Raw genomic sequence first — 15417 nt, forward strand, 5'->3', positions numbered from 1 at the left:
ACCAAGTGCGGACCTACGCACTGCTTATCAAGCCATGCTCTGGCAGCGACCCACATATAAGGTAGAGGAAGACGGGCACGGATGTTAGCCCAGAGCCAATCTTCCTCAGCAAAAAGAGGAGGATTGGCATTGGATGTTAGCTCAGGGCTAATCTTCCTCACAAAAAAAAAAAAAAAAGGACAACACATATGCAACATTTAAATAATATTATATTCAAATATACAACTTTAAAAATATATTTCCAAGCTAATACCATTTCTATCTTTCTGTATTAGATATGTAAGGAAATTATTTCCATGAGGAAAAATGTGAGTTAAAGAGAAAATACCTTTTAAAAACATAGGTAGATTCTTTTTGTCAGCTAAACTCCTAATTTGCTGGGGAGTGACAGGCCATGAAGACTTTCAATTTCACTTTTTTGGTGGCACGTGGCTGCCTAACATATTAAGATAGCAAACCCACAAACCAAGCATTCCATCTCGATATAAAAAACTGTAAGTTTAAATCTAGCTCCTTTTCCCTTGTTCCAAGGGCCAGCATCAGATTTAGGCAAGTTAGCACACCTCACGGGAAACCTCAAAAGTAAGATGTTCTGTTCTGCTGAGTGAGGGTGAAGCTATAGGATTATTTATTTCCTTATTGGCTTCCAGGGCACCAATACTAGCTGCTAATTCCGGATTTCAGGTTCTCATTTGTGAAGAATCCAATCTGGTGAGGTAGAGGGCATTTGTGTAGCAGTTACCCAGACAATTAGGATACACAGTAGGGTCTAAGAACAAGGGACCTAATAGCATCCACAAAACTACAGCTTTCTAGCCCTAAATTATAAAGAACATTAAATATGAAGATGAATGTGGAAAAAACAGAGCAGGTATACTCAAGTTTGAGGACAATATTGTACTGTTTTATTAATGACTCCTCATGGAAAAGATAATGATTTTGAAGGAAAGGATGATGCTGAGAAACACACACACAACTCTGTGTCGTTGTCAGAGAGCTGACTCAGCGCTTAGGAAAACAAGACCACGCTAGACGACATATTCACTGACTCATGTCTAACTGCAATCACCAACCTCTGCACAAGAGATCAGTAAAAGCACAGTATAGGCAAGTGCCCTAAACCATTTTAGGAAGAAATTATCAATACTAAATATTAGTTGCTAAAAGATCAAGGCTTTTTGCGGCTAAAGAACCATTACATGTGGAAAGCTCCATCAGTGGAAAGAAAGACAATCCACGCAATTGCTCATCAGAAGATTGTTCATATTTTGTACTACGTGCAAAAAAAACCCACGCACCTTTATTATTAACAGCCTTCTTTCCTCTTTAAGCTAGTAGGGCGCATTACGCAAAACTGATAATCAGTGATGGAAGACACATCGCTGGAACATAGTAAAACTCAATCAGGTCTAATCAAGCAGTGACTCATCGTTATCTTGGTTCTTTGGGTCTAAAAAACTTGTATACTGTAATTATTTCAAGTATCCAAATATAGATTATTTCTTTTTGCTTTAATACATCACTATGGAAATAAATCCCCAAAGTAGCAAGTTCTTGAAACATTAAGCAGAAATCCAAATATCAGTTAACATTTAAACATATACAAAACACACACATATTCATTTTCAGGGGATATACAAAGCTTAAATAAAACTAGACAATAAAAAAACTTCAGATACAGAAAGTGACAGTGCTACTTCAGCATAAATTTATTTTTGTGCTTATTTTAGACACAGAACTTAGACGACATGAAGCACCCTATACCGTGAGTATAGTCAGGAACCTTTGCAGCTTGTTTCTTCTTCAAATATAGATGCTGACAGAAAAGATGGATTAGATGCAGTCCACTTTTTCCTCAGTTGGTTGATTGTTTAGAGAATTATAAACCATGAAACTGAACTGAGTGAATGTTGGAAGTTTATGGCAGGCAGCACCTGGGGCCACGAAAAGAGAAAGTTGTTTCATTCAATATGGAATGCACATACTTACAACCAACACAGACATCACTTATTCGCCTTGACCTTGGCTGCTGTACGCCTGATGTCCCACTAAGCCACCCAGAAGTGTGCTAGTGTGTCCTCCTTAGTACTGATGAGTTGACAGTCCATGAGAGGAAAGAAAGGTGGCAGGGAAGCCAGCTCTTTGAACCTCAGAATACAGGCTGATTTTTGCTCTACACACATGCTGTCATTGCTACTATTATTTTCCTCTGTATCCTTTTCTTAGCAAAAAAAAAGTTTTCAGGCGGGGCCAGCCCCGTGGCGTAGTGGTTAAGTTTGGCATGTTCTGCTTTAGCAGACTGGGTTCTCGGGTTCAGATCCCGGGTGTGGACATACACCACGCGTCACTCATGCTGTGGCGGCGACCCACATATAAAGTAGAGGAAGATTGGCACAGATATTAGTTCAGGGCTAATCTTCCTCAGCAAAAAAAAAAAAAAAATAAATTAAGTTTTCAGGTAAATGCTAAAAATTTTATTTTCCTAGCCACTGGAACATTCCTGTCATTCATCCATAATTTTTCCCTCTCCCTGCTCATAGAAAGTGAGTTATTTGTGAAGATGCTATGTCTAATCAAGTTCATCTTACTAAAGGGGTTTCCCTCGGCCCTACCTACCTCTGACAACATCGGATTTCCTTCCCTGCTCAAACCCTGGAGGGTCTCCTTCTAATGCCATTACTTTAAATATAAGGAATTCGCTGATTCCAAATTCATCTACGATTATATAATTATCATTTTTACATCCTGTTATATCCAACTTTGAGCCTTTTAAGGTTTATTTCTTAAAAGGAAATCAATGAAAATGACTTATTTTATACATAAAGCTTTCCTTCTATAACTTATATTGATTTTTATATCTTTCTTTAAAAAAATAAGGAATTCCTCAAACAAGTTTTCAAATACAGAACTGTGGGAAGTAAAAGATCACAGAACAATAATAAGCTGTCTAACCTAATCAGTTATATTGATCAGTAAGCCGTGTATCTTCCCCATCTGAAAATTCACTAATGAGCAGCAGTAGTGGTTGATCTGGAAAGGCTTTGAAACTGTGGTGGACTCATCTAGAAAGTAAATGAAGCAAAGGACACGCCTCAAATACGGTGCAAAGATAATTCTGCTCACTTCTTTGGTTTACTAATTAGAATACATTTTGTACCTTGGAGCCCCAAGGAGATCTACATGACTGAGACATTTAAATACTGACTGGAAAAGAAGTAGGGAAGATAATTTACCCCTATCGACTCCTAACTAATCAAAGCATCTGACTAGATGAGCCCACCTCAGCACGTACTGGAGCTGAAGCTGAACTTTACACAGGACAGATGTCAAAGATAAGAACCAAAAGCCAAAGACCAGATCATAACTACCAGCAGTCAACCAAGGGATGGTTTTAGGTATATTTTTAACACTTTGGGGGTCTTGACAGATCATCAATTAACATTTATCCAGCGCCTATTCAATATACTCCCTGTTTCTATGGCATAGGAATAAAATACACCACGATATTTTAAAGGGTATGTTCTCATCAACGTTTGCAAGTTCACACAAATATGAATTCCAAACAAAACTTACCATAACTTCCGGTCACATTGGCACATATAACAGCCCCAAAGAAGTTTGGAAAATACTTGTGAATTCTTGAAATCACTTTCTGGCAAGCTGTGGTTGGATCTGCTCCTCCTCTCATATATTCTACAGCTTGGTAGCTGATGGAAACAGGGGGGCAACTTTAGGATCACAGAATGAACTAACTCCCAATTTGGTTACTTGACGTTAGAAATCTGAAACCACTGAAACTGTCGTATTGGAGAGAATATGTAAACGAACAGGAGTCTGTAACTCCTGTGAAAACATCAATATGAAAGCAGTAAACCTTGACACAATGTCTATCTTTTTAACTAATTTACCCATTAATTTCAGATAAGGACTATTATTTTTGGCTTTGGCGGAATAACTGTTACTTAGTAATAACAGCCACAAGTCATAAAGTCCAGAGGTTATATTTATATAAGAAATGGGGCCACAATGAAGGGGGAAAATGCTGGGCATGTGCAAAACATCTAGTTGTAATGATTATCTTTCAGTAATTAATTGTACACAGAACTGCATTTCCTACTTCATCATCAATTATCACAGTTCCTTTACTCAGTGGCCTTACATAAATTATTTAAATAGATCATAAGTATGCTCATTTGTGAAGCAGAGTGAGAAATATTATTCTATTTCAGAGGACTGTGATTACTTAATTTGAATGACTACCATTATCAAAAATGATAGGAAAGAGTTTGTAAGCCGAGTTTCTAAAAAGCTCTTGTACACACAAGTTCAGATTACATGGCATAAACAATTATTTTCTGTTTTGACAGACGATATCTCCTCTAAGGAGCTCTAACAGTCATCTACACGTAAGAAGTCACACCTTGGCAGAAAGCGCATCAATATGTCACCATCCCCAGTGGCCGCAGCTGCTCCCGCTGTATCATCAGCATAGGCCCCGGCTCCAGGTACTGGCGAGTCTCCTACTCGACTTTGTGAGGACAGAGGATAATAATTTAGGACAGGAAACCAAGTGGAACAACTAAATCATTTTATGAGATGTTTCAACAATAAGGGATATTTCTAGTCAGCCACTGAATATTGTTTTAAGTAAAGTCTTCATCAGAACACAGAAAAAGAAGATTTTCATTCATTTTTCAACTTTCTACAAACCTACATTAATTATATAAGAATTAGACATCAGCCAGTTATATATCAAGATGGCACAAATTTACAGGGACTATTCTATTATTACCATCCTTGCTCATCTGATTTCTAGATTGTCTCAACAGGTCCAAATTCATTTTCTTCACCTGCAATCTATTCCTCCTTTCTAACGAATGTGCCAAAATCTTACCAAGGTTTATGCTTGCAATAAACCTTCAGTGCTTTTCTACTACTTTGAAATACTTTGAAATACAATCCAGAAATCCTTAAACTGACTTAAGAGCTCCTGAAATGTGACTCCAGTCTTCCTTCCCCGCTCCCAGCATACACACAATTTCTCTCCCAGCCAGCGGGCACCCTGATCTGAGTGTGAACTACTTTGGATCTGCTAGTGCCCTGGCCTGGATGTTCCCTCTCCCTTCCTTAGGCTGAGGCTCAGCTCCCAGCATCTGTGTACTGGCCTCCCCAACTCCCCCAGCTCAGTGAGATCACCACTGCCACGCCTGACCTCTACAGCACGGCCAAGACGCCCTCTCCTTTGGCACTTAGCAGATACTAATTTATTTTCTTCCACATTTATCTATCTCAGCTGTGGTGGCGGGGTGGGGCCTGTGCTTTGCATTCTATATCTCCCATAGCACCTAGCACATACACATTTGCGAGAGCTGTTCTTTTAGAAACACTAACCCAGGTATTTTGAATTTTATACCATTTGTAGATGTACCAGCAGCAGAATGTCCCATCTTATGGATTACAACCATGCCTAGAAGTTAAAAAAAAAAAAAAAAAAAATCATTGTTGGTATCAACTCTAAAGTTTACCTCAAATACAACCAAATAATTGAACAGTTGGTAATATAAATATCCTTTTTCATTAATTTCAGGTAGAAGAAAATAAGAAACTTAGGAATGTTGAAAATTATACCAGTGGTATAATTTGTGCCTTTTAATGACCTGGTTTCGTTGCTCCATTTGGTAGACATCCCAGATCCTCATTCTCCAAATCGCTCAGTTACTTCTCTATGCCTTTTCAAAGGTAATTCCAAAGAAAACCGCTGACATAGACTAATGGAAATTTTCAACATTACAGCTTGGAAAGATCACTTGAATGTGGCAAACAACATGAAATTATTAAAGAACTAAATATCAAATAAAGATTTAAAAATCCACAAATGAATAATCATTAGATTTTAGGGGTCTTGTATAAGGTAATTTGCCAAAACGTAAAAAAGCATTTAGCATCTTAGCAGATGCTAAGAAAAGAACGTGCATGTGTGTGTTTATATATATATATATAATATTATATATATATATATATATATAAAGCAGTTAAAACAATTAAAATCACCTTCTGGTACACGGATAGGAGGAAGAAGTTAAGAAACACAGGCAGGCAATTAAAAATGGCTGGACTTTAACCATAAAAACTGTAAAAAAGGCAAATAATTACCAATAGTATCATGACCATAATTATTTCCTGTTTCTTTATAGGAAGGACCATCTTGCTTTAAGATACTAGGTGGTTTGTAGGGTCCACAGTATTTTGAAGCATCTGGTATAACATTCTGTAAACAAGATTTAAGTTTTACTTTTTAGAATGGGTGATTGTAGAAATCAGCAGGTAGTTACATACAATCACTAAACTTTAGCAAGAAACCAAAAAGACATCTGGTAACTGAAAAATAAGAATTAAAAGCCAAAAATTAGCTAAGCCTTATGTGAACAGATGGATATAATTTTACTAAATACTTAGTCTAGTCTCAGAATTACATAATATGGAATAGACTTCGATATTGTCTGGAAAAGATCCCCGATTTTTCTTTATATGCCTAAAATTCTCAGTGCAATAGTAGGTATAAATGAAGATTTTTTTATTAGCTATTAATCATCAAAGGAATTAGGAACACAACCTGACATTTAAATTTCAGATTTTTTTCCCCTGGCCAAGGAAAAATTCTGAGATTTAAAGGGAAATCTATTTTAAAACCATGTTTTTTTCCCAAGCTAGGTTCATGTGAACATAATCTAAGTTTAATAATAATCCTTAATAATCTAAGAATCCTCAGGGGCCAGCCCAGTGGCATAGCGGTTAAGTGAATGTGCTCTGCTGCTGGCTGCCCGGGTTTGGATCCCGGGGGCACACCGATGCACCGCCTGTCAAGCCATGCTGTGGCGGCGTCCCATATAAAGTGGAGAAAGAGGGGCACAGATGTTAGCCCAGGGCCAGTCCTCCTTAGCAAAAAGTGGAGAATTGGCATGGATGTTAGCTCACGGCTGATCTCCCTCACACACACACACACACACACACACACAAAATAAATAAATAAATAATCTAAGAATCCTAAAGGAATCTTAGATGCTCAAGAAAATACTCCAAATTCATGAATTTAGGTTGTATATATGGATTAGTATTAAAACAAGAAACCTGCCACTCATGTCTTATCCATTAGTGCACTCGGTGCCTCCCCTGACCTGGGTTTATACGGCAGCCTCTTTCAAGTGCTCACCCCAGAGACCTCCTGGTTACTCAAAGGTAATGAGGATTTGGGGAAGACACAGATGAGAGACTAAGAGAGTCCACAGAAGTCCTCCGGATGGCAAAGACAAACTGATTCACAGTAAAAGTCCCACTGATTTAAAGACAAATTATCCCATTAGTAACATGCTAGACACCTGCAGGTATAAATCCTCAAGTTAAATAAGGGCAAGATACTGGGGATACTTTACATGGATAAAATCTAAGAAATAGTTTAGACTAACAGTTTCCAAACTTCGATTTTTTAGACTTGGAACCTTTTGTTACAAGGAGATAGAAGCGTAGTTCTGATGGAGGCAGGCCCCTCTCCCCACAGCTGAACCAGCACAGTGTGAAAACTATTGCCAGGGACCAGTCGTTCTCCACCCTGGACGAGCATTAGATGCAGCCGGGGAGCTTGCAAGAGCATCCAGGCCCAGAGAGTCAGTGAAATCTTTGGTTCTAAAGTGCAGCCAGGGTGCTAAGCAGCAGAACAGAGAGCAGAAGGGATGTCACTTAATATTTCTGAGTAATCTACTTTTAACAATTATGTATACATACCCTCCAGTGATTTGGCTGGCAATTCCGAGCAAGCCAATCTGAATGAAGAGCTCGAGAAGCATTGGTAGATAAATCCTCATTGATAAACCCCATACTTTCAGCAAACTTGGTGGCTGGAGATTGGGAAGATAAGAAAAATGTAAATTAGTTAGGTGCTGTCTTCTAAACAAAAGACATGTCCAGGAAGTGTTCTTGGTCAGCTGTGTCTTAAGTGAGGTACAAGCAGCCCGGGGGAACACCAAGACTTCCAAAAGAGTGTTCAGACACGAACAGTTTTAAGGGCACCAGTGTGTAGACCTCAACTTCCATACGTCCTTCCTAAAACTGATCTGCTGGAGACCCCTGGGGTGTGTGTTATGACAGTTCTCCTTTCCCACCTTCCCTACACAATCTTTCTTGTACTTTACAAAGGAAAAGGCACACCTCTCACCAACAAAGAATCTTACTTCTCTAATCAGGGTGCAATGCCCAGTGTGTAAAAAGCTTTGGAGACACCAAACAAAGGGAGAGCTGGATTCCGTGAATGAGTAACAGATCCTTTTGCTTGTCAGGCAGTTTTCAATTCTATATTTCAACAAAATTGAAGGATATCGACTGGAGTTAACTAACATATCGTTAAATATTACTTTTAATTAAAAATCACTGTATGATTTTTGGCATATGACTAGGAAGATGTTCCAGTGACAGTGCCACAGCAAAACTCCTTCCATCCCCTTCTTATGTTAATAATGCTCTGTGGGTCTTATACCTGTAAAATTGTAATACAGGAGGAGAAATGACGCTGAGTCGTGTTTCAGTCCAGCAATTACCCATCTACAGATAACGAACTAATTTTTTAAATCTTATTTTAAAGATGAAGAAAGTGAGAATTTAGAAGTTAAGGAATTTATCCAAAGTTGAGTAGATATTAAGTAAAACAGCTGGAATTTGAACTTAGGTCGGCTTCTATCCTCTACTTTATACTGAGTCCTTTTTTCACGGTAAAGAATACAGACATAAGACTAGTTAAAACTTCAGTATAGCGGAAATATACCTGACTCTCCTACTAAAAGTGTGTGTGCTGTATGTTCCAGTACTTTCCGTGCCACACCAATCGCGTTTTTAATTCGTCTAAGATCTCCTACGGCTCCTACGTTCATCGTAGTGCTGCAAGAAAAAAAGTCCGGTACATATTTATTAAGGTATTTTCATAGGTTCATAGATAAAAAACTATTGCTTTACTCCAAGAACAGTTTTGTGGGATAAACGCCACCATCTTAATGTAGAAGTAACAGCACATCCATGAAGTTCGTACAAATTCCCACCATCAGATAAATTAAGGAACAAACAGAAAATCAATTTACCATATACTCCAATAGCACTAAAATTCAGTTTCTCCTGGCTCATTTTAAATATGGCTTTTGAAAGGGGTTTTAAGGCTTCAGGTCAGGCAAACCACAGCATTTGTAGATGGCAGGCAAGTGACTGTTGACCAGGTCAGAGACATATTTTTGCAGCCTGGAGTTCTCCCACTTCCATGAGATATTTCTGTTATTTTTATGATTTTCTTTTAACTGAGAGGGAAACTCCTTGTGTCTGGAAAGGCCAAGTACAATAAGCTAGGGGGTGTGACATGTGACAACACTTAGATATTCATCCATCGTGTTATCAGTAGAAGACTGATCAGCTATCAATGTAACTCAACATGAAGGCAAGATGCAGAGATAAATCGGTCCCGAAGAGCCTTCTTACCCATCCATGATCATGGCATCCAGCGTGGTCTCTCCAGACTCATCAGGACTTCCTCCAAAGCCCACAGTGCCATCACACTGCTCCCGCTCACACATGGCACAGCCACTCTCCACTGCGTCCACGGCAGAACCTCCAGCTGCCAACGTACTCCACGCTGTTAATCAAACCCCAATAGTGCTTCTTTATATAACTATTTTTTTTATTTTTTGGTGAGGAAGATTTTCTCTGAGCTAACATCTGTGCCCATCTTCCTCTATTTTGTATATGGGACACCACCACAGCATGACTTGATAAGCTGTGTGTAGGTCTGTGCCCGGGGGCTGAACCCACAAACCCCAGGTCACTGGAAGTGGAGCACTGGAACCTAACCACTATGCCACTTGGCCAGCCCCTATATATCTATTTTTTTAAAATGTCAAATGCAACAAACCAGAAACATTTTCAGAACTCATAGTTTAAGTTTTTTTTCACATTTACTCTAAGTTAAACTGAATTTTTAAGTTAGTTTATGAAGTGCTACAAAGGAGTCAGAGTGACATAAAATTAAATAATGCAACTATTTACTGCGAAGAATTCAGACTTTGGCTCTTGATATGAAGTGAGGGGTTTTTTTTCACTCATTAATATCTATTTCTACTGTATGAGTGTGTGAGAAAAGAAATAATATTTCCTTCAATTTTAAAAGTTACAATTTAAGCTACTAAAAGACAGTTAAGTTGAAAATTCATTAAGTAATAGCCTTAAATTTCTTCTGCGTCATTAGATTATTGAAAATACACATAACTAACACTTTTATTGAGGTGTCTGTCACAGCAAATCTCAACAAAACACCGCCACAGCAACTAACTACAACGTGGGCTTCATCTGGATTAATTCATTTAATCTTCACAACAGCTTTTCAGGTAAGTACTGTACAATTACTATCCTCATTTTAAACAGGAGGAAACAGACCCAGAGAGGTTAAGTAACGTAACCTTAAGGTCACACAGCTGGTAGACAGCAGAGCCAGGATTCAAAAATACGCATTTCGGCTCCAGTGGCCAGGCTTTCAGCACTAGACTACGTTCAGGGGAGCCCCATACAATGAAAAAGAAAAACAAGGTCTTCAATGGTCAGTTTCTTCACCAATAAAAATAAATTCCTTGAAGGATAGGTACTACTATTGGCAAATAATGTAATTACTACTGGACCTATAGGCTTGAAAGTATAATTTTGACAATTTCCCCCTTGCACTACATGCCACATACACAGAATTGTCCCCTGCCTAGGCCGCTGCACTTTCTTTCTGTCTCGTTATCACTGAGCCCTCTTTCTCCCAGCCTGTTCTCTCATTTTCTCTGAATCGTAGCACTGCCCATAACATACAAACTTAGCTCCACCAAATTCTTCCCCAGAAAGTTACATTAGCAGCCTCAGATGGGGGAGCAGGAGTCTGAAATTAACCTTGTGGTAGTATATTTTGAGATGAAGGAAACAAACACACAGAATACAATGAGAAAATGCCAAGATGGTATGTACAGGATAATATCAAAGCACAGAAGATAGGCACCTAACTCAGACTGGGCCTAAGAGCAGTAGATCAGGGAAGGCTTTTGGGAAGAGATGATACCTCAGCTGCGTGGTTCTCAATCCTGGCTGCAAATCAAAATCACTTAGGGAGCTTTTAAAAAAACAGATGCTTTCGTTCCAGCAGTTAAATCAAAAACTCAGGAGATGGGGCCCAGGCACAGGTACTCTACAGAAGCTCCGCAGATGTTTTTAACGTACAGCCAGGATTGGAACCCCGCATTCCAGCTGGCAAATACAGCATATCAGCATCTAGCAAAAAAGAAGGAAATGCAAAGAGTATGCTTTGTTCAGGAAATAATTAGTCATTTGCAAAGCGCGAGTACAGGCTATTGGGGAGAACTGCGGGGTTAGGAAGGAGAGGTGGAGAGGCAGACAGGAGACAGCCCTGAAAGGACTGAAGGCGGGCAACGGCGTGGGCGCCCCCGGAAGAGTCCACGCAGAAAGGCCCTAACTGCTCTCGGTCAGCCGCAGGGGGCCGACGTATCGGCGCGGGGGCTGAATGGAGTGAGTGCAGGGACAAAGCAAACGCTGAGGACCTGAAATGCGGCAGGGGCAGGGAGGCGGGAGCAAGGGTCAACTGCAGGAGACGCAGCGAGGCAGGAGGTGCAGCGGGGGCTGGGAGCTGAGCCTAGGAAGGCCGGCCCGGGCAGCTGCTCGCCTGCGCTCCCGGCCCCCGTAACCTCAGTGGGGTCAGCCGGCCGGTCCTCCCCGCTGCAAGCTCGCGCAGCGCAGTCCCCGGCCCGGCCGCCGCCCGCACCTGCTTCCGTGGCATTCTTAAAAGGCCAGGTGTTGACGACCAGGGGCAGACGGCTGGAGCTGCGCGCCAGGGCCGGGCCGAGCAGGAGCGGCACGACAAGCAGCAGCAGCTTCGACTTCCGCGCCATATCTGCGCGCGAGCGCGAGAAAGGTCACGGCCGCCCGCAGGCCGCAGACCCGGCGGCCGGCGCTGGGCGCGCTCTTGACTCCCAGCGCCCCGCCCACCTGGCCGCCACGCCCACTCGCTGGGGGCGTGTCGGCGCGCCCTCAACTCTCGCGAGATGTAGGCGCTCGGGGACCGAGGGAGGTGTTCGCGCCGCGGGCGTTGTGGCTGCGGGCTATAGTGTCTTAACTTCTACGTAGGTTTTTTTTTTTTTTTTTTAAGTATGAAATTATGCAGCTCTGGGTTGCCTGAATCTAGGAACTTTTCTATTTGGTTTTAACGTATTATCCTTTTAATTAAAAGTTGAAATTGGTAGGTTTGCCAGACTCAAAGCGTGCTCTCTGGGATTCCTGGCTCAGGACCTGGGATGGTTATGGAGAGTGGGTGAAGCCAGCCTGCTTACGGCCAGACTCGCTTGAGTGTTTTCCCACCCCAGCTCTTTGTAGGACGTCCTCTTGTTATACATCCCTGAGCTGAAGGAAGAGGAGAAACAGTCTGGGGAAACAGAAATTAACCTACCCAGCTGACCGAAGTGCCCCTTCCTGCACCTCCAGGGCTGGCATGCTACCTCCATTCCTTTTTGAAGTATTTTACCTTGTGCCCCACGCCATTGAGTGCCGTATTTTGGGGCCTCCAACCTGAGGGGTGTCAAAACAAGTTCTCAGGATCCAAAAGGAAACAAACAAGAAGGCGATAGCTGTTCCTGGGAGAGAAAGGATCAGCAACCAGTGGGTTCCCGGAGGCTAACTCAGGAGTCACATTCAAAGATCTAATTCTTTTTTTTTTTTAATGGAAAAATAATTCATGACTTTATTCTGATAGTTCCAATTCAATTGGTAGATTATAGAGGTTTTTTCTGTTTTTTTTCTTTTAATTGTGAAATTTTTGTTGTACATATTATTTATCAGTCACCATATAAGTGCATCCCTCCACTCCTTGTGCCCAGCCCCCAGCCCCCTGGCCCCTGGTAACCACCAGACAGTTCTATCTGTCCATGTGTTGGTTTCTCTTCCACATATGAGTGAACTCATGCACTGTTTGTCTTTCTCTTTCTGGCTTACTTCACTTAACATAATACCCTCTAGGTCCATCCATATTGTTGCAAATGGGACTATTTTGCCTTTTTTATGGCTGAGTAGTATTCCATGGTGTATATATACCACATCTTCTTTATCTAATCATCAGTCCGGGGACACTTGGCTTGCCTCCATGTCTTGGCTATAGTGAATAATGCTGTGATGAACATAGGGGTGCATAAGCCTCTTTGGATTGTTGATTTCAGGTTCATTGGGTAGAGACCCAGTAGTGGGATAGCTGGATCATAAGGTATTTCTATCTTTAATTTTTTGAGGAATCGCCATACTGTTTTCCATAGAGGCTGCACCAGTTTGCATTCCCACCAGTAGTAGATTAGGGTTCCCATTTCTCCACAGCCTCTCCAGCATTTGTTGTTTTTTGTCTTGGTGATTATAGCCATTCTAACAGGTGTCAGATGATGTCTTAGTGTTGTTTTGATTTGCATTTCCCTGATGATTAGTGATATTGAGCATCTTTTCATGTGCCTATTGGCCATCTGTATATCTTCTTTGGAGAAGTGTCTGTTCATTTCCTCTGCCCATTTTTTGATCGGGTTGTTTGTTTTTTTGTTATTCAGTTGTATGAATTCTTTATATATTATGGAGGTTAATCCCCTGTCAGATATATGGTTTGCAAATATTTTTTTCCCAGCTGGTGGGTTCCCTGTTCATTTTGATCCTGGTTTCATTTGCATTGTAGAAGCTCGTTAGTCTGATGAAGTCCCACTTATTTATTTTTTCTTTTGTTTCCCTTGTCTGAGTAGACATGGAATTCAAAAAGATCCCTTTATGGCTGATGACAAGTAGTGTACTACCTATATTTTCCTCCAGGAGTTTTATAGTTTCAGGTCTCACCTTCAAGTCTGATCCATTTTGAGTTAACTTTTGTGTATGGTGAAAGAAGATGGTCTATTTTCATTCTTTTGCAAGTGGCTGTCCAGTTTTCCCAGCACCATTTATTGAAGAGACTGTCACTTCTCCACTGTATGTCTTTAGCTCCTTTGTCGAAGATTAGCTGCCCGTAGATATGAGGTTTTATTTCTGGACTTTCAATTCTGTTCCATTGATCTGTGTGTCTGTTTTTGTACCAGTACCATGCTGTTTTAATTACTATCACTTTGTAGTATGTTTTGAAGTCAGGGATTGTGATTCCTCCAGCCTTGTTTTTCTTTTTCAGGATTGCTTTAGCTATACAGGGTCTTTTGTTGCCCCATATGAATGCTAGTGTTCTTTGTTCTATTTCTGTGAAGAATGTCCTTGGGATTCTGATTGGGATTGCATTGACTCTGTAGATTGCTTTAGGTAGTATGGACATTTTAACAACGTTTATTCTTCCAATCCAAGTGCATGGAATCTTTTTCCATTTCTTTATGTCACCACTGATTTCACTCAGTAATGTCTTATAGTTTTCATTGTACAGGTATTTCACTTCCTGGGTTAAATTTACTCCTAGATATTTTATTATTTTTGTTGCAATTGTAAATGGGATTGTCTTCTTGAGTTCTCTTTCTGTTAGTTCGTTGTTGGTATATAGAAATGCACCTGATTTCTGTAATTTGATTTTGTACCCTGCCACTTGGCTGTAGTTGTTGATTATTTCTAATAGTTTTCCAATGGATTCTTTAGGGTTTTCTATATATAAGATCATGTCATCTGCAAACAGTGAGAGTCACTTCTTCGTTGCCTATTTGGATTCCTTTTATTCCTTTTTCTTGCCTAATTGCTCTGGCCAGAACCTCCAGTACTGTGTTGAATAAGAGTGGTGAGAGTGGGCACCCTTGTCTTGTCCCCGTTTTCAGAGGGATGGCTTTCAGTTTTTCCCCATTGAGTATGATGTTGGCTGTGGGTTTGTCATATATGGCCTTTATTATGTTAAGGTACTTTCCTTCTATACCCATTTTGTTGAGAGTTTTGTCATAAATGGATGTTGGATCTTATCAAAAGCCTTCTCTGCATCTATTGAGATGATCATATGGTTTTTATTCCTCATTTTGTTAATGTGGTGTATCACATTGATTTGCGGATGTTGAACCATCCCTGTGTCCCTGGTATAAATCCCACTTGATCCTGGTGGATGATCTTTTAAATATATTGCTGTATTCAGTTTGCCAATATTTTGTTGAGGATTTTTACATCTATGTTCATCAGGGATATTGGTCTGTAGTTTTCCTTCTTAGTATTGTCTTTGCCTGGCTTTGGTATCAGGGTAATGTTGGCCTCGTAGAATGTGTTGGTAAGTGTTCCATCTTCCTCTGTTTTTTGGACTAGTTTGAGAAGGATAGGTATTAAGTCTTCTTTGAATGTTTGGTAAAATTCTCCAGAGAAGCCATCTGGTCCTGGACT

General features: G+C 40.5%; 1 protein-coding gene across 1 annotated transcript; it reads right to left on the reverse strand.

The window, feature by feature from the left end:
* Nucleotides 1-1490: 1490 nt before the first annotated feature.
* AGA (aspartylglucosaminidase) lies at nt 1491-11984 on the reverse strand. Its single transcript, XM_058524936.1, has 9 exons — nt 11837-11984; nt 9511-9664; nt 8813-8925; nt 7780-7892; nt 6154-6268; nt 5392-5467; nt 4421-4528; nt 3574-3707; nt 1491-1934 (listed from the first exon to the last, which is right to left on the reverse strand). The coding sequence occupies exons 1-9, from the start codon at nt 11961-11963 to the stop codon at nt 1834-1836; spliced, it is 1041 nt and encodes a 346-aa protein (XP_058380919.1). The 5' UTR covers nt 11964-11984; the 3' UTR covers nt 1491-1833.
* Nucleotides 11985-15417: the final 3433 nt, after the last annotated feature.

The sequence above is a fragment of the Diceros bicornis genome, chromosome 29, assembly GCF_020826845.1.
Source record: "Diceros bicornis minor isolate mBicDic1 chromosome 29, mDicBic1.mat.cur, whole genome shotgun sequence".
In the NCBI taxonomy this organism is placed as follows: Eukaryota; Metazoa; Chordata; class Mammalia; order Perissodactyla; family Rhinocerotidae; genus Diceros; species Diceros bicornis.